Genomic DNA, 23,570 nt, shown 5'->3' on the forward strand with positions numbered 1-23,570 from the left:
ACATGATTCCCAGGGGTGCCGACCTTCTTGCCAACGTGGGACAGAAATCCTAGAATGAGCTGGGACTCAGCTTCAAGGGATTGAGAAAACCTTCTAGACCAAAAAGGGGAAGAGAGAAATGAGACAAAATAAAGTGTCAATGGCTGAGAGATTTCAAACAGAGTTGAGAGGTTATCCTGGAGGTTATTCTTAGGCATTATATAGATATCCCTTTTTAGTTTATGGTGTACTGGAGTGGCTGGAGGGAAGGGAAGTGCTTGAAGATGTAGAGCTGTCTTCATTGGAGATGATTGTATAATGTGATACAGCTTTCGCAGTGTGACTGTGTGATTGTGAAACCCTTGTGTCTGATGCTCCTTTTATCTATGGTATGGACAGATGGGTAAAACATATGGTTTAAAAATAAATAAATAATGGGGGAACAAATGTTAAAGCAATTTAGTAAATTGAAATGCTAGTGATCAATGAAAGGGAGTGATAAGGGGCATAGAAAAAAATTGGAGAAACAAAGGCTAAAATGTATTGGAAATATTAGCAATCAATGAGAGGTGGGGTAAATACTAGCAGTCAATGGGAGGGGGGTAAGGAGTATGGTATGTATGAGTTTTTTCTTTTTTCTTTTTCTGAATTGATGCAAGTGTTCTAAGAAATGATCATGGTGTTGAATATACAACTATGTGATGATATTGTGAATTATTGATTATATACCAAGAATAAAATGATCGTATGGTAAGAATGTTTATGTTTGTATGTTGTTATGTTTAAAAAAAATTAAAAAATTAAAAAACAAAACAAAAAGCATAGTCCATAATATAAATGTATAGGTGATTTTCATATTTTTCTATTTGACGTTTTCCTGCTTTGAGATTTTTATTCCTTACTTCTCACCAACATTTGAACGGTATTGCAGATGTGCTAAATGTACTTTTCCATGCTTCCAACCTGATGGCATTATCATTTATCCAGCTATCCACACCAGAAATCACTTCTACTTCACCTTCATCATCCAAGCCATCATCAATTTTTCATCAGCAAGAAAAATTGAAATATTTCTCAAGTTCTTTTCAGTCCAATGCCAGTGGAGTTAGGAGGAGGAGATGAAGGAGATTGAGTACCCTATAACAGGGTCGAGATTGAGGTCTGGGTTGCTCACAAGATACCACCAGCATGCTACAGACTTCAGAGAAAGCATGGTCTGCTGATAGCCTTGATGTTGGATTTTTATCCTCTGAAAACTAGGAGACAATAAATTCCTGTTAATTTATTATTACAGCAGCCCTGTAACAAATACAAATATTTGTACCCCAAATACAAGAAACAAATATCCTCTGAGCAAATTAAGCTTTTTTATCTTTAATGCATTTACTTTAAATTGAAGCCATTTGTTGGGGAGTGACAACTTGAAAAGCCCTGTTTCCCTGGAAGTTGGAAGAGAAGAACCTGTAGAAGGATGTCTAGTGTTTTCTTAATCACCAGCATCTATCTCTTATGCCATTGAAAAGCATGCATGATATGTTAATACATATTAGAAAATATATCAAATGTCTCTTCTTTAGAATGAAAGATTTCAAATCATCAAAATCCTTTCTTAAGAATTTGACGATGTGAAAATAATTTTTTTTGTTTGTTTTCTATATGTTCCTTCCCTTTTTGTTAATTCACCTTTTTATTTTGAGATAATTGTAGATTCACGTGTAGTTAAATAATGTGGAATGATCCTGTGTTTACCCTTTATTCAATTTACATCACTGTTAACACCTTGCAAAACTAGTATATTATAGCAACCAGGATATTTACATTGATACACTCTACCAACCTTATATTTTTCTAGTACTACTTGCACTCATTTGTATGCATTTGTTTTTAGGTATTTGGCTCTATGTAATTTTATCACTTGTGTATGTATCCACCATTACAGTTAAAATACAGCACAATCCCATCATCACAAAGACCCCTCAAGTTGCCTTACATTATCACACCTTCCTTCCTTTTGTTTGTTTTGTTTTTTACATATTTAGTTATATATGGTCTTGACTTAGAATAGTTACCTTTTAAATTTATAACCATATTTTGGTATGTTTGGATGAATAAGCTTTAATCCATTTTGCTATTTTTATTTTATCACAGGCTGTTATTTTATGCTTGATACAAGAGCACAAATACTAAGCAGAAATAGCAGATGAGATACTTAGAATTATAGAATATTTGCATACCAAGAATGATCTTCAAGATGAGAACTAAACTTTTTGACGTCAACTCATTCAACTATAAATTGCAGAAACCTTACCTGAATTAATTAAAAACATGGGTTTTATTACAAGGAGACTGGGATAATGCAGAGAATCTAAGATAGATATGTGGCAGGCCTTAGAAATCACTAGAATCAGGGACTTGGTTGTCTCTTGTCTTTTTCTGATGAATCTAGTTTTCTTTTTCTCTATATCATGGCTTTCATCTTGTAATGATGTGGCTGTCCAAAGGCTAAGGAAGTTCAGTTAAGCCGAACTCCAGAATTCTCAGGTGAACCCTATTTAATTTCATCCAGGTATGGGGAGTCAGTGTAAACACATAGCAATTAGCTTTGGTAGCTAAGTGAATTGAGGTAGGTATCCAGAAGGAAAGGGAAGGAATGCTAGAGACACAAAATGACAGATGTGCTCATCAACTTGGTCTATGAAATTTCAGCAGAACAGTGAAGATTCATTGAAAAAAGAGTTACAGAGCTTGGAAAGTTTTGGTTAAAGACAATTAAAATGACCAGAGACAAAGAACTTAAACAGAATTCTAACTGATTCTTTAGTCTGTGAAGTTGAGGGCCAGCAATGGAATTACCTGAAATTCTTAAACTCATGAAAGGTAAAAGATTGACTGATTTATGTGATGATTTGAATCAAGGGGTACTTTTTAAATGTCTTAACACTAATATTTAATGTAGAAAATAAACAGTTATACATCAGACAGTGAGGCAATTAACATATAATTTATTCCAAGATGTTTGCAAATATTATATCAGCATTTTAGTAGACATAATGATGGATGATAGCTATATAATAGGGGACATTTAGGAGAAAATGTTTAAAACTTTTCATGAAATTTAGGATCTTACAACGTTGAGCAATTCATCAATAGGGCAGCATCCAATTCATAAAGTAGAACGAAGCTCTGCCAAGGAAATGGAAAGGAGAAACTCATGTAGAGTGAGCAGGGAAGCAAACAAAGAAATGTTCTGACTGGCTGACGTTAAATTAACATTTTATTTGCTTGGGAGGATTGCACAAAGTGGGGTGCAGATATACATTGATCAGCGTGCTATGTTTGTCCCTTCTCATAAGCCATCTCTACTGGACTAAAACTGGTTTGTCACTAGGTGTTGCTTATCAGCAGCCCTGTGGGGGTACATTCCATTTTCTCAGAAAGCCCCTGCAGCTCAATTGTTCTTGTTTTCTGGAAAATCCCTTCTCAGAAAGGGGGTCCTTCTTAGCAATGCCAATGCTGATAGCCGTTTTATTTTACTTAACACTAGGGTACAGCCTTAAATTAACCTTCTGAAATTATGAAAGGAATTACTTCCCCATCAAGCATTAGTACTGATGATAATTGTTAAAATTTATTTTGCACTGCTATGTGTCAAGTACTGTATGAGGATTTTTCTATTCATTATCTCATTTAATATTTCCCCCAAGCTGTGATTGTTTACTGTTTGTTGAACTGAATTTTCTAAGATGTTTTTCAACAGAGTTATTAACACTTTACTTTTCCTTTCAGAGATGTGGTACTGGATCTTTCTCTGGGCTCTCTTCTCCTCTCTGTTTGTTCATGGTGCTGCAGGAGTGCTGATGTTTGTGATGCTACAGAGGCATAGGCAGGGAAGAGTAATCTCTGTCGTTGCAGTCAGCATCGGATTTCTGGCTTCTGTAACTGGAGCAATGATTACTAGTAAGTTGATTTTGTTTTTTTAAGGGTATAATTTTATTTGCATGTATGATTTTGGTAACTTTATTCCTATTGTAAATGTAACATTAGTTTAATCTTTCATATGTAATATTTTTCATCACTAAACACACTTCACCTAGAAGGTAAATTTTAGTTCGTTTCTTCATTGAACAGTTAATTTTTGTACTTCTATATAAGTACATTATGCTTTGTGGGAAATAGAAAAATTTGTAAGAATTGTCAAGGGGTAAAAGATTTCATTGGGAAAATATGTCTAATAGGGATTGCAGTTTCAGCTTTAAAGAATCTGACTATCTAGTAAATGAGAAAGGTAGGTACAAAAATGTAATGGTGATAATTGTTATAAAAATGTGAAAATATAGCCCTTAGTTCCTTGATATCATTTGCCTGTGACTAGGAAATAAAATTGCACTCCCTTCTTATTCATACATCATTGTGATACAAATCTCCTTTGCTCGCTAGAAATTAACCACTTTAGAATGTCTTCTAGCTATTTGTGGGTTTTCTTCATGTACATTTTCATGCAAGTCCCTTGGGTTCATTCCATCTGGCCTTTTCTTCTTATCCTCTTGACGCTGTACTTAGGCACCAACTCCAGCCTTAGATTCTAAGATTAGGTCTGATTGTTTCTATTGCTGTTAGTTGGACCAGAATTTAGAGACATCTTGTTAAAACTGGAGGATGCCATAGCTGCTTCCCGAATATGGTTGTTTCAGAAACTGGCTGCATCAGTATGCTGCTGCTGATTGAGAGATGCCAATGAATAATAGAGACTTAACATTGCTCTTTATTAATGGCCTCCTTCCGTATATTTGAGGCAGCTCACACCTGTTCCTGGATCTGTTTTGGGACTTTCCAGGAGGGGCTTAATCATTTCCAGTTGGTTATTAGCCCAGAGATAAGAGGAAGTCCTTTCCTTCTACAGTTCAAAGACCTCCCTCCTTTTCTGTCACAGGTATACCCTTTTCCCAGAGTGACTGTAATATCTTATCTTGAGAGGAAAGGCTTATTCCCATAACTCTGGGTATAGTCTTGTTTTTTGACACTTAATAATTCAATCATGAAATTGTGGTGAGAAATAGTGAAAACTATTTTCTCATCTTTTCTTCATTTACTATTGAATTGTTGTGTTATCTTTGTTTTTTTTGTTGTCGTTTTTGTTGTTGCTGAATTAAGTTTGTAACTTTAACATATGATAATGCCTCCATTTTTCCATAGATAGAATTTAAAATTGAGTTGCGCAGAAACACAGGATATATGTAGTGGAATATTAGGAAAAGGTAGAATATTGCCAGAGCCTAGAGGGTCTTAGAAGACCAGATAGAAAGTTTGGACTTTTATCTTTAAGCCATGGAAAGGAAGTGGTTATTTTTGAAAGGGGTTGGCAAGAGGCAAAGCAGTTAATGGGAAAAAATGTCTTATAGTTGAATGTGGAGTATATGTAAAGGGAAGAGCTGACAGAAAACTCTGAAAGAGCAGGAATGTTGTCCATCTCATAACTTTTGCATCTCAACAATAAAATAATACATAGAACGTAATAGATAATTATTGGTTGGATGGATGGAAGGAAAAAAGAAGGGATGAAATAATGGGTGAGAGAGGGAGGGCAGGAAAAAAGTAGGGGGTGGGGAGGGGGCTGGGAGAAAAGGAATTAAGAGTCATTATCTGTAATCTTAACTTGAGGCCAGGATCTGAACTAGAGTCAAGGTTGTGGGTAGAAGTAAGACATATGCAAAGGAAAAAAAAAGAAAAATCCAAATTAGTGTCACAGAGACATGAAGGAGACTGCCAGTGTTTTTTATGTGGGTCACATGTAATTATGAAAGGAAGAAGGAACAACTTATTTAAGAGTTGTAAGTAGAGTGTATATATGTATTTATTGGCATAAATTATTATAAAACTTTAAAGAGAACATGAGAAATATAGTTCTACTTGCATTTATCTCCAATGATATGTGTGTATACATAACCTATTTCAATAATGTCAAGATTAAATAAGTCAGTGAGTTTAGAAATTGCAATGTTTATATCTTAAAATTCTTAAAAATATTAATCTGACACAATTATAAGTAAAAATCTGTACCCAGGTTAGCAGTAACATTTTAATTTCTTCTAACTGACCTGCAAACAGTTGCACTAAGAAAACTAGCCATGTGAACATTTAATATATTTATTTTCTTGATGCAAGTTGTGAGTACCTTAATATTTATAGCTGTACATTCAGTTCTGCAAATGGCTGTTGAATATCTCTATTCAATATGAAATTGACTAAATATAGATACAAATCAATTTTATCTCCATAATAGAATGATTTTTCATTTTAGTTAGTATGATAGTTAATATCACAATTGGGAGAAAGTGAGTTATAGAGAAAATTATGATCACTGATCTCCAGGAAATTTTTTTTAATTCATTAACATGAGAGCTTTTGTCTCTGAAAAGAAATTACATTCCTGATCCTCTATGAACCTGAAAGTATATTTTATGTCATATGTATTTCCTTATCTGATATTCTGAACCTAATATCAGCCAGTTTAGCAGCTCTCTTATGGATTCTGTGGAAAAAAAATTTTTAATCAACTGTTTATTTTAAAATAGTTTTAGATTTACAGAAAAAGTGTGAAAGTAGTACAGAGAGTTTTCAAACACCCCACAGCCGTTTATCAAATTATTAACATTTTCCATTAGTATAGTATTTTTGTCACAATTTTTGAGTCAGTGTTGATACATTTTTATTAACTAAAGTCATACTTTTTCCTTAATTTTTACGTAATGTCCATTTTCTGTTCTAATATACCATCTAGGATACCACATAATATTTAGTCATCATACCTCCTTACACTCTTGGCTGTGAGTAGTTCCATCAAATTTTTAAAATGTGTTTTTCCCCCACAGTGTGATGCATAAGTATAATTTAAAAATATAAAACTCAAAAACTTAGAATGAAAAATAGCAGTTTTTGTTTTATTCCTTCCGTCAGCCTAATCTTCCTCATTAGAGACAACCACTATAAATAGTTCTAGCTATTTCTTTTGATATTTATCTCCATATTTCTAAATGCTGTGCTTGCACTATTTCTTAGTGTATCAATTTTAGACATTATATGTGTCTTGTTAATGTGGCCAAGAATTTACTTTTATATCACACACCCTTTTCCCTTCTTCCAGCTTTCCTAAAATAGGTTATTATATCATTTGTTTTAGTTAAATGTTATGTACATTACAATGAATATGTAAATATTTATCACAGATAAGTAATATATTAAGTGTTTTCTTACTTGTATACCTTTTTTCCCCATGGAATTTATTACGTTTTTATTTCTTCTGTTATGAAATAATCACATAAAGTCAAAATTTTCCTCTTGAGTGTTTCTTGAGCTGTATTTCACAAGCTTTATTACATGTTTTTGTTATCTCTCAATTCTAAAATAGTTTTAACTTACATCATGCTATCTTCTTTGACTTGTGAGGTGTTATGAATGTTTTTTTATTTCCAAATGCATGTTTATTCCCCTAAGTAAACCTTTGCTATTGATTTTTATTCTATTTTGCTACTAATCAAAGAAAATAATATGTATGATTCTAGCACTTTGAAATTTGTTGAGATTTGCTTTTATGAGCTAGTGCATAAAATGTTGTATGAATGCTTAAAAGGACTTGTATTATTATTATTTTTTCTTTATTAGAGAAACTGTGGCTTTCCGGAATAATCGTGCATAAAATACAAGATTCCTATACACCACTCCACCACTAACACCTCGCATTTGTTTGGAACATTTATTGAAATTGATGACAGCACATTTTTATAATTGTACTTTAAAGTCCATAGTTTAACATAGAATTCCATGTTTGTATAGTATAGTTCCATGGATTCTTAAAAACAATTTATTGTGTTAGCATATATATGCAATCTAACATTTCCCCTTTTATTCATATTCTAATGTATATTTCAGTGCTATCATTTGTAGTCACAAAGTTTTGCTACCGTCACTGTCATCTATTACCAGCACATTTCCATCATTCCCAAAACAAACCCTGTACATTTTAAGCCTTAACTTCCCATTCCCTATTACCATCCTGTCCCCTGACAACATATATTCTAGATCCTGACTCTGTTTGCTTATTTTAATTGTTTAATGTCATTAAGATCATACAATATTTGTCCTTTTGTGTCTGGTTTATTTCACTCAACATGATATCCATGTTGTTTGTTATCAGGATGTCATTCCTTCTTATGGCTAAATAATATTCCATTGTATGGATTACCACATTTTGTTTATCCATTCATCAGTTGATGGATACTTGGGTTGTTTCCATCTTTTAGTAGTTGTGATACTGCTGCTATGAAAATTGGTGTGCAAATATCTGTTTGAGTCCCTGCTTTCAGTTCTTTTGGGTATATACCTAATAGTGGAATTGCTGGGTAGTTCTATGCTTAGAATTTACACATACGGTAGTTTTGTATTTAGCTTTTTGAAGAACCGCCAAACTGTTTCACAGCAGCTGCATCATTTAACATTGCCATCAGCAGTGAATGAATGTTCCTTTTTCTTCACATCTTCTCCAACGCTTATTTTCCATTTTTTTAATAGCAGCCATTCTAATCGGTGTGAAATGGTATCTCATGGTTTTTATTTGCAGTTCCCTGATGGCTAATGATGTTGAGCATCTTTTCATGTGCTTTCTGGCCATTTATATATCTTCTATGGAGAGATGTCTATTTAAGTCTTTTGCCATTTTTTAAATTGGGTATTTGTCTTTTTTGTTGTTAAATTAAAGGAGACCTTTATATGTTGTGGATATTAAACGTTTATTGCATATGTGGTTTCCAAATATTTTCTCCCATGGAGTGAGTGATTCTTGAAGACAATTGTATAAAGATGTAACTTTTACAGTGTGAACCATGTGATTGTGAAAACCTTGTGTCTGAGGCTTCTTTTATCCAGGGTGTGGACAGATGAGTAAATAAATATGGCTAAATAAACAGATATATAATAGGAGGGGTATGGGGTAAAATAAATGGGTAGATGGAAATACTAGTGGTCAGTGAGAAGGGAGGGTTAAGGGTATGGGATATATAAATTTTTCTTTTTATTTATTTTTCTGTAGTGATGCAAATGCTCTAAATGATCATGGTGATGAATACACAGCTAAGTGATGTTATTATGACCTACTGATTGTACACCATATATGGACTGCATGTGTGTGACTATTTGTCAGTAAGAATATTTAAAATAATAATAAAAAAAATCGGATGGACCATGGTGGCTCAGAAGGCAGAGTTTTTGCCTACCAAGCTGGAGACCCCAGTTCAATTCCAACTGCTTGCCCATGCAAAAAATAAAATAAAATAAATTGGCCATAAATGGGACGGTGGTTTTCTGAGCTCTCAGTTTGATTCCATTGATCTATATGTCTGTCCTTGTGCCAGTGTCATGCTGTTTGGATTACTTGTGGCTTTGTTTTAAGTTTTAAGATCAGGAAATGTGATTCCTCCAGCTTTGTTCTGTTCAAGAAAGCTTTAGCTATTCTGGGCCCTTACCTTTCTGTATGACTTTGATGATTGAATTTTTACAAAGAAGGTTACTGGAGTTTTAGTTGGAATTGCATCAAATCTACAAATTGCTTTGGTTAGGATTGACATGTTAACGATATTTCGTCTTCCAGTTCATGAACATGAAATGTCCTTCCATTTATTTAGGATCTCTTTGATTTCTTTTAGCAATGTTTTATCCTTTTCGGTGTACAAGTCATTTACATCTTTGGTTAGATGTATTCCTAGATATTTGATTCTTTTAGTTGCTGTTGGGAGTGGATTTTTTTTTCTTGATTTCTGCTTCCAATTGTTCATTGCTTATAAATAGAAGCTACTGATTTGAGGGTATTATGCTTGTATTCTGTCACTTGCTGAATTCATTTATTAGCTCTAGGAACTTTCTTGTGGATTTTTTTTTTAAGATTTTCTGTATATAGGATTATATCATCAGTAAATAGGATAAGTTTAACTTCTTCCTTTCCAGAAGGAAAGGAAATGGATTCATGTTATTTCTTTTTCTTGCCTAACTACTCTAGCAAGAACTTCTAGTACATTATTGAGTAACAGTGGTGAAAGTAGACATCCTTGTCTTATTTCTGATCTTAGAGGGAAAGTGTTCACCCTTAAGTAGAATGTTAGTCGTAGGGTTTTCAGAAATGCTCTTTGTCATATTGAGAAAGAGTATTATTTTTATTAATTACTCTTTTTTACTTTGTTGAAATTATTGTTACTGTTCTCTTTCTCTTTTAATGGAAAACTGATTACCCAGATGTTAGTTTTTCTTAAGTGACCTTATAAGACTGAACTTTTTTCCTATTTTGTTCTGCGTTCTAAGATGTTTCCTTGGCTTTATCTTTTTTACCATCCATTGAAAGTAATTTAATTTTAACTATCATACTTAATTTTTAAAAGCCTTTTCTTGTTCTCTGATCCTTTTCCATTCCATCTAGTTCTTTTTGGTGGATGCAGTATCTTCTCTTATCTTTAAGAATATCAATTAATAAGGGTATTTCTTTTAAGTTCTTTTCTTCTCCCATCATCCTTTTTCCCATGATGCCTTTTTCTTATATTTCTATTTGTACCCCTCTCTTTCTTCTGGAGGATTTCCACAAATGTATGAGAACCCTCATACTATTTAAGAGTGAGACATGAAAATATTTTACATTGATGTGGGAGTGAGATTTTTATGTTCTAGCATCCACACCATTACTTGGCATTATACAGCTGTCTAATTTTAGCCAGTCTAAAGGTGTAAAGTGGCATCTCATTGTTGGTTTAATTTGCATTTCCCTGGATACTAATCAGTTTTAGCAACTCTTCTTATGTTTATCTATTTATGTTTCCTTTTCTGCAGATTGCTTTTTCAAATTCTGTGCTTGCTTTTCGTTTGGGTTCTTGTTTCCTTTTAGTAAACTGCAGGTATTTCTTATATGTTAGAGTTACTGGTCTTTCTTTTGGTTTTGGACTTTGCAAATAACTTCTTTCAGTCTTTTTTTATAACTGTTTTGAAATAGTTTTCAAATTTACGGGACAGTGGCCGACATAATACAAAAACAATATAGAGAACTCCAATATGACTCCTACCAAGATACCCACATTTATCAACGTCTAACTTCTTGCCACATTTGTTATTTCATTCTATTTCTGTCTCTATGTCTATTTTCTAAACATCAGTTGTATCCATCATGATCCTTTACCACTTAATACTTTTTCAGGTATTAATATCCTTAGAACAAGGATATTCACTTGAGTATTCTCATTAATTATAAAGTTCTAGAAATTTAACATCTGTATAAAGCATATAGTCTATATTTCATTTTTTTTCAGTACTCCAATATCCTTTGGGACCTTTTCTCCTCCATTATTAGATTCTCTCCAGGATCATGTATTGCATTTAATTGTCATTGTCTCTTCAGTCATTCTCACTTTTAAAAAATATTGTGGAAACATATAAGCAGTATAAAATGTCCCATCTCAACTGTTCCCAAGCATACAAATATGTGAAATTAATCATACTCACATTGTAGTATCTATTGCCAAAACCTTTTCATCACCTAAAACAGAGACCCTGTATTTGTTATGCATTAACTCTGTGCTCCCTACCCCAGTCCCCACCCCACGCCTGCCCCTGATAACCTGAACTTTCCTTTCTGTTTCTATGAATTTTCATATACATGCAGTCATACAATATCTATGTCTCTTTGTGTCAGACTTATTTCACCCCACACAATGTCTTCAAGGTACCCATGTCTCGACATGTCAGAACTTCATTCATTTTTATAATTGAATAATATTCATTGTGTATATGTGCCACATTTTGTTTATCCATTCAACTGCAGATGGGTAATTGGGTTTCTTACCCCTTTCGGCTATTGTTAGTAATGCTTCTGTGAACACTGTTATACATATATCTGCCTGCGTCCCTGCTTTCAGTTTTTTGGGGTACGTACCTAAGAAGTGGAATTACTGGGTCATATGGTAGTTCTTTGTTTGACTTTTGAGGAACCACCATCTGTTTTACACAACAGTTGCACCATTTTACATTCCAAAAAGCAGTGTGCCTAAGGTTCTGCTTTCTCCACATCCATGTCACCCACCACTTTTTTCCCCTTCTTTCCTTTATTTAAAGATAGCTAAACACCATTTATTGAATTATCATTTACTGCTATTATTACTACTAGCCGAAACCTGTTGACCACACTTTACAGGTATAATCTCTTAATCTTCACATCCACCATTTTACAGTTGAGGCAGGTATAACATAGCCTGGGTTTTAATCCAGGGGTCTAGCTCCCAAACCCCAGGCTCTTCACTCAGTGTCATGGGAAGTTTGAATTGATAGATTTGACTGCCATTTCCCAGACAATCTGAGCTAGTAATTGCTTTGATTTTCTCTTTCTTGGAGCGATACTGAAAACTTAACTTCAGAGAGTTGAAGGCCAAATTGTGGTTTTTAAATTTGAAGATAGTTACGGAAATCTAGACTGAACTGGGAAAAAAAAGTATCAGGGTGATTTTAACATCATTTCTTATAACAAAGGAGGTATAGGAATTAAAAAAATTTTTTAAGAATGCCATCTAATGCTAACATTTGGGGATATGACCAATTATGAAAATGAGTATATTACTTGATTAGGTAAATATTGGTACCTAATCTAAACTAGGAGTTTTATTTAATATTGACTTATATCTCTTATAGAGGAATTCAGTAACTTTTATTTGGGAGCTTTTAAGTGAATTAAAAAGTTAATCTTTTTTAAATTAATTTTTATTAATAGGTTATTATGTCAAGTAATTGTCAATTTAGTACCGTGGAATAATTCTGTTTTCCTTATTTCTTTTTGTTTGACTATTCTATGAAGCCAGTTTTATCTTTAGAAATAGTTTTAAGATCATCTCAATTCAGCCTCTGAAATGGCAAATTATAATTTAAATCTGTCCTCCTTTATGATTCTGAATTACTTTTAAAATCAGCCATTTAGTTACCACATTATTTTTTACTATATATACTGTATTAATAAGATGAAGTCTTCAACCAGATGAGTTCTGAGTCTTCTTTGGACTCTGAGATTCTCTCATTCTGGGAAAAGCATGTTATCTAAATATTTTTTCATAGAACAGATGTCAAGTTTATCTTCTGTTTTTATTAGATGTCAAGTAATACTAGTCTCCAAATAACTTCATAGTTGTAACCTTTATGTAAAAGTTCAATAAATATTTTATATATGATTGAGAAATGAATTGTCAAATACTCTGATATTTGACTTGATGTTAAATATCAATTCATTTTACTCACATGAAAAAGTAACTTTTTATATTAATTTTTCTTTAATAATTTAGAAAGTACATTAAATTGTATAGTCTTTTTCTGTATTATCATGGGTAAGTGTCAATATATTGTGTTGTTTTTTTATACAAATGCTGATGACGTCTGGCCAATTGTATGCCCCAGTGAGAGGTACAGTAATGAGTTAGTCATTCATTATGAACATATTTAATGTCAAACATGCTACTTGTATATCAGTATCTGTCTTACAGTTAAGTAGAAAAATCTGTTTTTCAATTAACTGATTCAGATGTGCTATAATAAAGCCAAACTTTTACCAATTTATACGAAACTCTTTCATAATTTTTAAAATGAGAACCAGTGATGATTTATTCCACTTTAATAAAATGAAGAGATATTAAGTTACAGCCATTTAATGTGTTTTCAAGTGAGCCTATGTGTTATTCCTTTCTCTCCCCTGTTTCTTATGTAGGTGCAGCAGTTGCGGGCATTTACAGAGTAGCTGGGAAGAACATGGCCCCGTTGGAAGCACTAGTTTGGGGCGCTGGACAGACTGTGCTGACACTAATCATCTCCTTTTCAAGGATTCTCGCTACGCTTTGAGGTTTCTTTGGAATGTCTTAACTTCACATGAGGATACAGATGCGTAGGATCCCTACAAATGGCATCGTTAACGAGTGGAAATGAAATTGTACAAGATGTGAAATGAGCAGCTCAAAACGTACAGCTTTGAGCTATGTGGAAAGATTGCCCTCTGGTGTTCAAGTGATTGCACTACTGCACTGCACCTTACGTGCCTCTGTCCCAGGCAAGGTGCATCTGATACACTATGTGAAGCTACAAGAAAAAGCACCTTGTTTAGCTGCCAATCAGGTTAACATTGGTGTTGAAATCATTGTTCTTAACAGTGTTGTGTTAAATTACAGGGACGTTTTGAAGAATTGATATATGTGCCAAACGTTTTCCTTTTTTTAAAATATTGATCATGTAACAATTTGCAAGTAGAGATGTAGATGAGTGCTGTGAACATATTTGACATGAATTCAGGTAATATAGTAAGATTTTTGTTTTGTAAAACTAAATCCCGTATGAGTTCTGAATACTGAATCATTCAATATGAGATAAATTATTTGTTTTTTAATGTTGAGTGTGTCTGGGATTTAGGGCTTTCCTATGTTTAGGCGTTATTGTTATTTAATTTATTTAATGTGGAAATAATACTTAATGGAAACTAGCTAAACAGTTTTAAGTACTAAAATTAGATCTATAGGGTGCATAATTTTCACTGACTTAACACCCTTTTAATAGTTTCCCTCGTGCATAAATATTCTATTTATATAATTCAAAAACTTATGGGTCACACACATGGATTGTAGATTGTGTGTCATAAAAATATAATTTGAAAATTTTCTTATAAATTTTGTAAGAAAAAAGGTCTGAAATGCATGTTGCATTCTATAACCCTTCTAAAGAAAGTTTGTGCCGTGTATCTCATGGACAAAACATCTTTATAATTAGTATCTCAGTGGAATTATGTTACTTGTTGCATTTATCTTGAATTTTGACAGAACATGAACAATCTTTCATTTTGGAGTATTAGGTATATTTAAAGAGTGGCCTAAATTAGGCTGTGAAAACAAAAGAGCCTCATTAATAGATAAATAACATGTTACATAGGAAGAGAATAAACTGTCTTACATTGGATATGTGACAGCATCACACTTTTGTGAAATAGAAGTTGGAGGATATAGTAAATAATTACAGAATTTGAAAATCAATCAGCATATCGATATAGTACTGAATGTATATTTGACTTGTTTCAGTTGTTTAATTTTTTATATATTATTTTCTGTTATTCAAGTTTACTAGGTAGACTTTATAATGACATTTATTAGAAATTGAGAGGTCCTTGTTATGAAACAGTGTGAGAGGTTTTAGAAATATGTAATTGTTTGTAAGAATATAGAGGAAGCAGGAAAAATGCAGAGCCTGGTTGAGTTTGTCTCCTAATGAAATTTTTTTTGTACCGGGTACAATGATAAATCTGTTAACGCATAGGAAGAATCATTGCAGATAATATGAAGTTAAGGACAATCCATAAAAAATAATCTGTGCACTGTAGCCTCATTGTTTTATAACCTGACTTGGTAAAAAGTAAGTTTTTATTAGGTTCCATTCAGATTTAAGAATTTCATTGTGCCCATGCCACTTTTTCTCCATCAAAAACCAAAGTATATCAACAACTTAACAAAGTGGATTTGTGGATGAGTGGGTACTTTTACCAGGATGATGAGTTTTGGGGATTTACTTCACACTGTTGTTTGGAAATTTGTTTAAGAACAAAACAAAACAATACAATAAGCAACTATGCATTCTTGGAATCTTTGGAGTTAAACCTTAAAAATTATTCTTTTTATCTTGTGCAAGCCTGAAATTATTTTCACATGTTCTTTATATCCCTAATGTTTTATCAAATTAAATCTAGGCATAAGTTTTCCAATTCAGTTTGATTTATCCTTTTCTAATAGATTTGAATTGTGGTCATCCTTTATGTGGCTATTCTACAGAAAGACAAAGAAACTACCAAGGACGTGTTGAAACTGTTTCAGATTTACAAAATGAAAAGTTTAACATGCAATTATTTTATTATTTAAGAAAGTTATCATGGTAAGGTAGTGTGGAACAGATGGTTCATAATCTAACATTGACCAGAAAATAACTTAAACACCTTACATGTACAAGTGCAAGGACCAAAGAGGTTTAAACTACTGTTAACTCAGAATAAAGGTATAATTGGATGGTTAATATTTAGTTTGTAAGTGTCTTACAGTTATCTTATTACCAAGTTGCTTTTAAGTTATGAATTTTTTGTTTATGTTTGTACTTTTAAGTTTGGGGGGCGGCAGATTTTTTTATTCTTTGCTCTTTTCATTTATTCCATTGGGATTTTGTGCAACTGTCACCATTTTGATGTTCTGAAATGCAATTGAGTAGTGTGAATTTATGAAATTGTCTTAATAGCTATTTGTATGCTGAGGTTTTTTTAAAAGTTAGTGTTTTTTTCCTATGGAGACAAGAAACGTTTAATTATATATATATGCATATATGTATCATTATATACCTATATATAATGTTGCTATATATGAATACAGTCTAATTGGAAAGCTTTTATTCAATGAACACTTTCATATTCTAGTAGAGAATTTGATTTGTTCAGTTGAATGATCTTTCAGATAGGTTTGAGGATTTTTAAGATTTTTGAATTTGGGGAAATTTTTCTTGGTTTAATAGTGCTGGGGAGCCTGTATTTATGGGATGACAAAGTCATTATTGATATATTTGGGTTATTCTTTCTTGAAATTTGTATGTGGTTTAGCAGTAAATTTTCTTTGCCACAAAGAGCAAGGAGGAAGGAGGTGGGGAGATGCCCTGCAATTTAAATTCCTTTATTTAAAAAAATATATTTAGTAAAATATTGTTGACAATGAATCACTTCCCCAAAGAAGAGATTTCTGTGTGCCCAGACTAATTATTAATTGACCTACTGTTTAAAGATGACCATAGATCTTAATTAGTCAGCAGTTCTTCTATAAGCTGCAAATAGTGCTTAATATCTTTAAATGAGGGAGGTACAAATAATCTGCCCCATGGGACAGTCCAGTTGGTTGCCTGGAATAAGGGAGGACCTTAATGATGTCTGTATTCAGTGTTTGCAGCCTAACTATTCCTCTTTTGGTCCTTAATGCTTACTAAACAGTGTTATAGTTTTATCCAGTACGCTTTCTTATTATTTGCAGCATTGCCCAAAAAAGTATAAGGGTTTTGTTTGTTCTTTAATTGAGAGAAATAAAGAAATATGCTGGCCTGTATATAATTTATTTGTGACGTAAGGAACAGGGGTAATTTAAAGTCAAAGAATGTTACTGGAAAAGGTTTTTAGGGAATCTCTAATATGAAGAAAAGTTGGGTTACCATGCTAATGCCTCCGTATGTCGACAAATTCAATTTTGTAAACATTTTTTTTGGCTCTGTGTACAAAGTGGTATACCAAGAATTTTCTTAAGTAAATACAAGGATGACCAAGATGTGACCCTGCCTTTGAGTTCACCAGGAGCTAGTAAGATTATTTTAAATCTTGAAAAGGTTGGAACAATATTTTGTGTCCTGATTTTAGTTGAGAGTGCAAGTCCTGCCCCTCCCACCCCTCAGTCTGATTTTCCAAGAGCAGCCACTAAAAAAAATTTCAGAAATTGAGATAAAATTGTTGGGACATGGTGATTGGAATCCAGGCTTGGTCACTAATTGTAAACTTTTTGATCTAGAGTAAATTACTTAACCTCTCTGAGCTGCAGGTGGTTATTTTGAGGATTATATGGGATTATTTATGAATGGCAAAGCAGTATATATTTAACAGTAAAGGCTCAATAGTCATTTGAATTTTTAAAAATTACTTCCTGCAATACTAATTGAATATCTGTTTCATAAGATTCTGTTCTATTTTCTTCCTTTGCACACTTTCTATACATATCTTTTGAGAAGGAAACCAAGAATTCTCTTTAGTGATCTTGCTTCCTTCATCTCCTTTCCATTCTCTATTTTCTAAATCAGATATTGATCCAAGAATATTTTTGGGAGTTGGTGGCAGTAGAAATGGCTTGGGCAAACGGGATTAAATTATGGGTTTGGCTTACCATTGGTTAATATAGAAAAAGGGTAATTAGTCAGCCTTTACTCCTTTACCTTATCCTACTTACTTCCCGTAGCCAATGTTCATTGAATTTCTCCTATCTACAATTTATTGTGATTATTTAGTGATGGAAGAGTAAGATATAGCCCTTCTCTCCTCCATATCTCCATCTCTTTTCTGCCACTCCTATGCTTTGGCTCTGCAGTGTAGTCTCAATCTTGTTAGAAAGTAGGACTGGGTCTTCATTGTCTCCCAAGCCCTTCCTTCCATGGACCCAGCAGTACTTAAGCCCTATTTTTTTTAACCTGAAAGGAAATACTATATTTTAAATGTATGTCCATTTTAGAATTCAGGAGGTAATAAGAGATGGTAAGAGTACTTGCTGAAATATTCTCAAACAGCTTCACTTTTTTCTCTCTCTCATTCTCAATCAAAATCTCTTCAAACAGTCTGTATTTTATTTTTAAGATGGGAAGAAGGGGAAACAATACTGAAGGAATTCTAGTAGGTATAGATTGCAGAGACGTTTGGCATCACTTGCTGGGTAACTGGGTGAATTACTATCCCTTTAATAATTGGGGTAAGGACCTCAATGGTTAAAAGTGACCAGAAATCAAATGGTCATAATCTCTCTTAACTTCCCACCCTTTTAAATAGCATCTTGGAAGGAGACTCACCAGGATAAAAAGGACATTGTTTGATTAAATATAATAAAAATTTTCAAACATTTTGTACCATTTTATAGCAGAGGTAATCAAGATGATGTTTCTTTGTGAGATGTAACTTACCACAAAGCATTTTGAAGTCATATTTTTCTTGCTGTGAAATCTTAGTACATCTTTCTCTTGGTGGTCAATTTTGCTCTTCTCACATAAGGATCTGTGGTCTGTGTAGGCAATTAAGTGTTGTTGAAGAGGCTGACTGCCAAGTGTTACTGAATCAGCTGTCTAAAAATACATCTGTGAATTTGTTTCTAGGGAAGTCATCCTTAATATATGGAATATCTTCAGAAGATATGGAGATGTACTAGTTAATATATTACTAAATTAGTGGAAACATTCAAATTTCTGAATGTGCCGAACTATGAACTGCAATTATTTCTTCTCCTGAGCTTAGAGGACCCAGCTTCACATTTTTACATTCATTCATTGCATATGTTGAAATTACACAATAACCCTTTATTGATTTTGAGAACTAATTTAGCAGCTTCTTGAAAATCTTCCACCCCTTTCCACACAAATTTCACTATTTTATATTTTTATAATTTAAATAGATGTGTGGTTTGTGGATAGAATCAGAAGTGTTGATGTAGAAGAGTATATTGTTAACATCCAAGATTATGCAGGCAGCTGTAATCTCATTGAAAAATAAATGCTGTGGGCAGGTCAAAAGAGCATGAACCTCTTACATCTTATTTAGATTATGTACTGCAGCCTTTTACATCTACCCTCAGCCACAACAGTACTGTCCTCTTTTCAAGAATGTGTTTAGGTATGTTCACTGAAACTAGAGAGCAACGTTACGTAAATATGTAGGACAAACTGTAATGCATAATCACCTGAATCCCACAACTGTAAACCTTTTCTTCTAAATATATTATTTATTAGTAGTTTCTAAAAAGTATCACTTTTTTAGAGCCCTGTTTAAATGAATGTTAATTTGAGAGTGCTACTGTTTTCTTTGGTTTTTTTTTTTTCTCCCTTTGGTTTTAATTGAAAGAATTTGCACATCATCATTAAGTCTCTTTGGAAAGGAACCTTTTTAAAGTTTTCTCAATAGAAAGCCAAATAAAGACATTTCTTCGAATAGTAATAAAAATTATTTACTTTAAATTCTAATTGTACTTATAGTCTAATTGTTAAAGTTGATATTGGATGCATTTACAATGGTGGAAGTTTTTAAAATTCTGGTCTTCTCCGTAATACCCACACAGAAAACACACATGGATACATATTCAGTCATGAACTCTGCTATACATCTGGATGAACAAACAGGAAATTCCACAGGATTTTTCATTTAAGTCATATAACTTGATAAGATTCGTATGATTTTACCGTAAGTATTAGCCCCTGACTCTGGTCAATCTGGAGCGAGGGGATCAACTTAAAGTTAAAATGTCTTTATTTAATAGTAAAACTATAATCTACCTGATAGGTATTTAAAGATCACTTTCAAATTGTGTTAACTCTCAGACCACTGAGGAATCATTTAGTAAATCACAGTGCAGTTTTTAAAAGCTAAATGATGCCTTTGTTGTACCTTGAAAGTTAAGATAGTTTTGCAAAGTGAATTTACCTAAATTCAGGATTGGTACAGATGTGTTGGCACTGTACATGTTACCTGGACTTGAAATTAAGAGTTTAGGAATGGTGTAATTGAAACATATCTCATGGTAGAAATTACTTAGCCATCAATTATGACAGATGTACGCTACATTCATTACTACATTCATGATGTGATATTTTTCTCTATTTTTTTTCAAGTTAGTATGACATGGGGAAAATGTAGACAAGAAAATGAAACGTGGGATTTTAAGATTTTCTTTTAGATTATGGAGATTATAGTATGAACTGTAATAGTTGAGTTTGTATTGTAGTATAAGGGCAGACCCGTTATGTAACCTTTAGAAATATGTTTATCATCAGGGATTTATTTTTTACTATAGAAATACTTTATGTACTGTGATGCTTAAGGACAGGAGAATGAACATTGGAGGGATAATGCACACAAACAGAAGCATATTTGATGAGGTACCCTACATTATGTGAACATAGTTTTCCCGGTCTGTTAAGACTATAAACTACACTGTATGAGTATATACTGCATGTTTACATGATTTAATTTTGAGGAATTATTTTAAAAACGGCTTATGTATAATACGTAACAAGCTGTAAATATTGTATACTATTGATTTTTAATTTTATAAACAATTTTTTATTTCCCAATTCATGTACAAATCTCATTGTGTATATAACATAAATTTCCTGGAGAACAGAAATTTTGCAGTGAATTTTAAGTATTTTAATCACAGTAAGCATCTTCATTTAGCCTCAGAGATGTTGATCTTTATTTAAAATTATTTTTCACCACTCATTTTCTTCAAAGGGCAGCAATAAACATGCAAGTTATTTTTGATTATAGAAAGTTGGGTCTGCAAAAACAAGGTCTAGGTTCCAAGTCATTGCTTTAAAGAAAAAGATGCACAATTAATATATCATCCAGTGTCTAGTAACAGGACCATTTCTGAGGTCTGTATGTTGCTCTCCTCTTTGTAATATACAGGGTGAACTCTTTACTAACACACACAAAAGAACTGTTAAAAGTGAATCCAGCACTTAAATGTCATTACACAGAATTTATTGGATTAAAAATTTGTAATATACAGTATTTTAATAAAGTTTCTGTATTCAATTTCATGCACTTATATATAAATAAACCTGTCTTTAAAAGCTTTATGGGTGTTTCACTCTTAATGACGTATCTCTTCAGTTCACATGGTGAAGGCTCAGATGTCTTCTTACCCTTTTGTCAGTTCTTTTCTGGGCCAGTTTTCCATTTGGATTTTGGAGGGGGTGCTCGTGCTCAAAAGGTGAACAGGAAGACTTAGTTTATGGTTTTGCCAAGGTCCAGTCCCAGGCCACATAAGCAGTTTATTTCTGTTTTTTTTTTGTTTTTTTTTTTAAGGTATACTATCACTTTTAATTAAAATGACTCATTTATTGAATACTTATGTGTCAGACACCTCATATCTATTATTTAACTTTTAAGGTAATCCCTCAAGTTATACACTTTATCCCAGTGTTACAGATGAAGCATTTGAGGTTCAGAGACGGTGAGAATCTTCTTAAGGTCGTACAGCTAATGATTGCTGAGCTGCAATTTTCCTCACTTGATTACCTGGGGTTTCCCCTATTATGTTGTTGTATTCCACTGAATATTCTGGGAGCTCTTACATGTAATGAGATAAGATCTCATTACTAACAAGACAAGATAAAGCATTTACAGAGTTATGAAAATTTGTAAACTCAGGAGATATATTGTCAAATTTAAGTATATTTTGAATTTTTATTCGTGATCTCTGAGGGATGGTACTAGGTGTCCAACTAGGTACAGCTATCTACCCTACCTGAGAAGAGGTTGGGACTGAACAAGTCAGTCGCTATAAACGTTATAAACTGCTGAAATAAAGATGGCTTAATTTTAAAGATTGGTGGAAGCATTATGGAATTAAGCTCTTTTTTTCACAATTACATTTATTTTAAGTGATTACTAAATTGAAAACTATTTTCTTTGTTTAGGTAAGTTTTTCATTCAACAATAAGAATTGTAAAATTAATGCATTTCCTCGGACCATAAATCTTTAAAAGTTCTTGAGCAAAATATAAATCTTCAGATTTCAAAGAGGTTTTCTAATTTGATTCTATTATCTTTGGTTCTTGATGCAGTATTTTTGTACTGTTTATGTATTAGGTAAATTATCTTTGGGTATTTTGATATTTGCTGAGTACTGAAAGAAAGCGTTGAATTTCATATTCATTGCTACCTACAAGAGCAAAGAGGTAACCTAGAAGAAAGCTATTTAGGTCTTATGCTGAGCCTTTATGATCTAAAATGAGTCCTACAGACTTGAAGAAAGAACACCTCAGTTTCATTGACTAAATCTTTATGTCATCTGTATATTGTAGTTGAAACCTCATTGATTCATAAATAGTACCTAAAATTTTAGGGTACAAGGAGAAAAGTAAACAGACCCTATGGCATATTTTTGAGGAGTAGAAATTGGAATTGTCAACAGAAGTACCCATGCCATGACACTGCTCCTATGTGCTCTTATTTTCTATTCATTGTCATTGCATATTTTTATTCTGGCCAGTATGAAAATTGCTCAGGCTCTGAGTTCCAGGGACTGATTTGCAAGATGGAATTACATCAGGTGGTTTTCCTGCAAAGCGAGAGTTTCATCACTAGATGGGGCAGTGGTTCTTCTATTTTATTTTTCCCCCTTGCTTTTGGCTTGGCTATTCGTTTTTACTGTGAAGCTAGACTCACTCAGTACGTACTTTCAGACTCATTTCCATAGGAAACGGAAATTAATTTAAATACATGAAAAAAAATCAAGGGTCTCTCTATCATCACTAGCAAATTTAACTTTCTAACTGTTATTAAGGTAACAGTGTTCAGGGGCTTTTTGCAAATCAGAACCACATCTATCAGGTGTATGATTTTGGTAAATCACTATTCTGGACCTTGATTTATATATTTTTCTAAAATCAGTCATTCCAGCTCTTAAAGTAGTTGTCTATGTACATAACGTTTTTTTTTTTCTAATTTATAGTCAATACTCTGTGACAGTTAGTTACATAATTGGTCAACTTGCTGGGATAAAAGGGAGTGTGCCGACGTAACACAACCAGCCTTTTTGTACCATGAGACTTGTTTTTAAATTCCTGTTCTGCCATTTAATATTTGAACTTGGTCAAGTTGTTAACTTCTGTGATCCTCAGTATTCTTATCAGTAAAATGGGGATTCTATCTCCTGTTGAATGGACTGGTTTTTCAGCCAGTGCTCTGCTTTATCCCATTGGCCTCTTCCTCTCACATTGTATAC

At 33.0% G+C, this 23,570-nt stretch overlaps 1 protein-coding gene across 1 annotated transcript in view; it reads left to right on the forward strand.

Moving 5' to 3' along the window:
* The window catches only part of TMEM170B (transmembrane protein 170B), a 37,181-nt gene extending 15,598 nt beyond the window's left edge, over positions 1–21,583 (forward strand). The window contains exons 2-3 of the mRNA XM_077143638.1: positions 3,766–3,936; positions 13,748–21,583. Coding sequence (XP_076999753.1) covers positions 3,766–3,936; positions 13,748–13,878 — 302 coding nt within the window. The 3' untranslated portion in view covers positions 13,879–21,583. The remainder of the gene's footprint in view (positions 1–3,765; positions 3,937–13,747) is intronic.
* Positions 21,584–23,570: the final 1,987 nt, after the last annotated feature.

The sequence above is a fragment of the Tamandua tetradactyla genome, chromosome 25 (assembly GCF_023851605.1).
Source record: "Tamandua tetradactyla isolate mTamTet1 chromosome 25, mTamTet1.pri, whole genome shotgun sequence".
In the NCBI taxonomy this organism is placed as follows: Eukaryota; Metazoa; Chordata; class Mammalia; order Pilosa; family Myrmecophagidae; genus Tamandua; species Tamandua tetradactyla.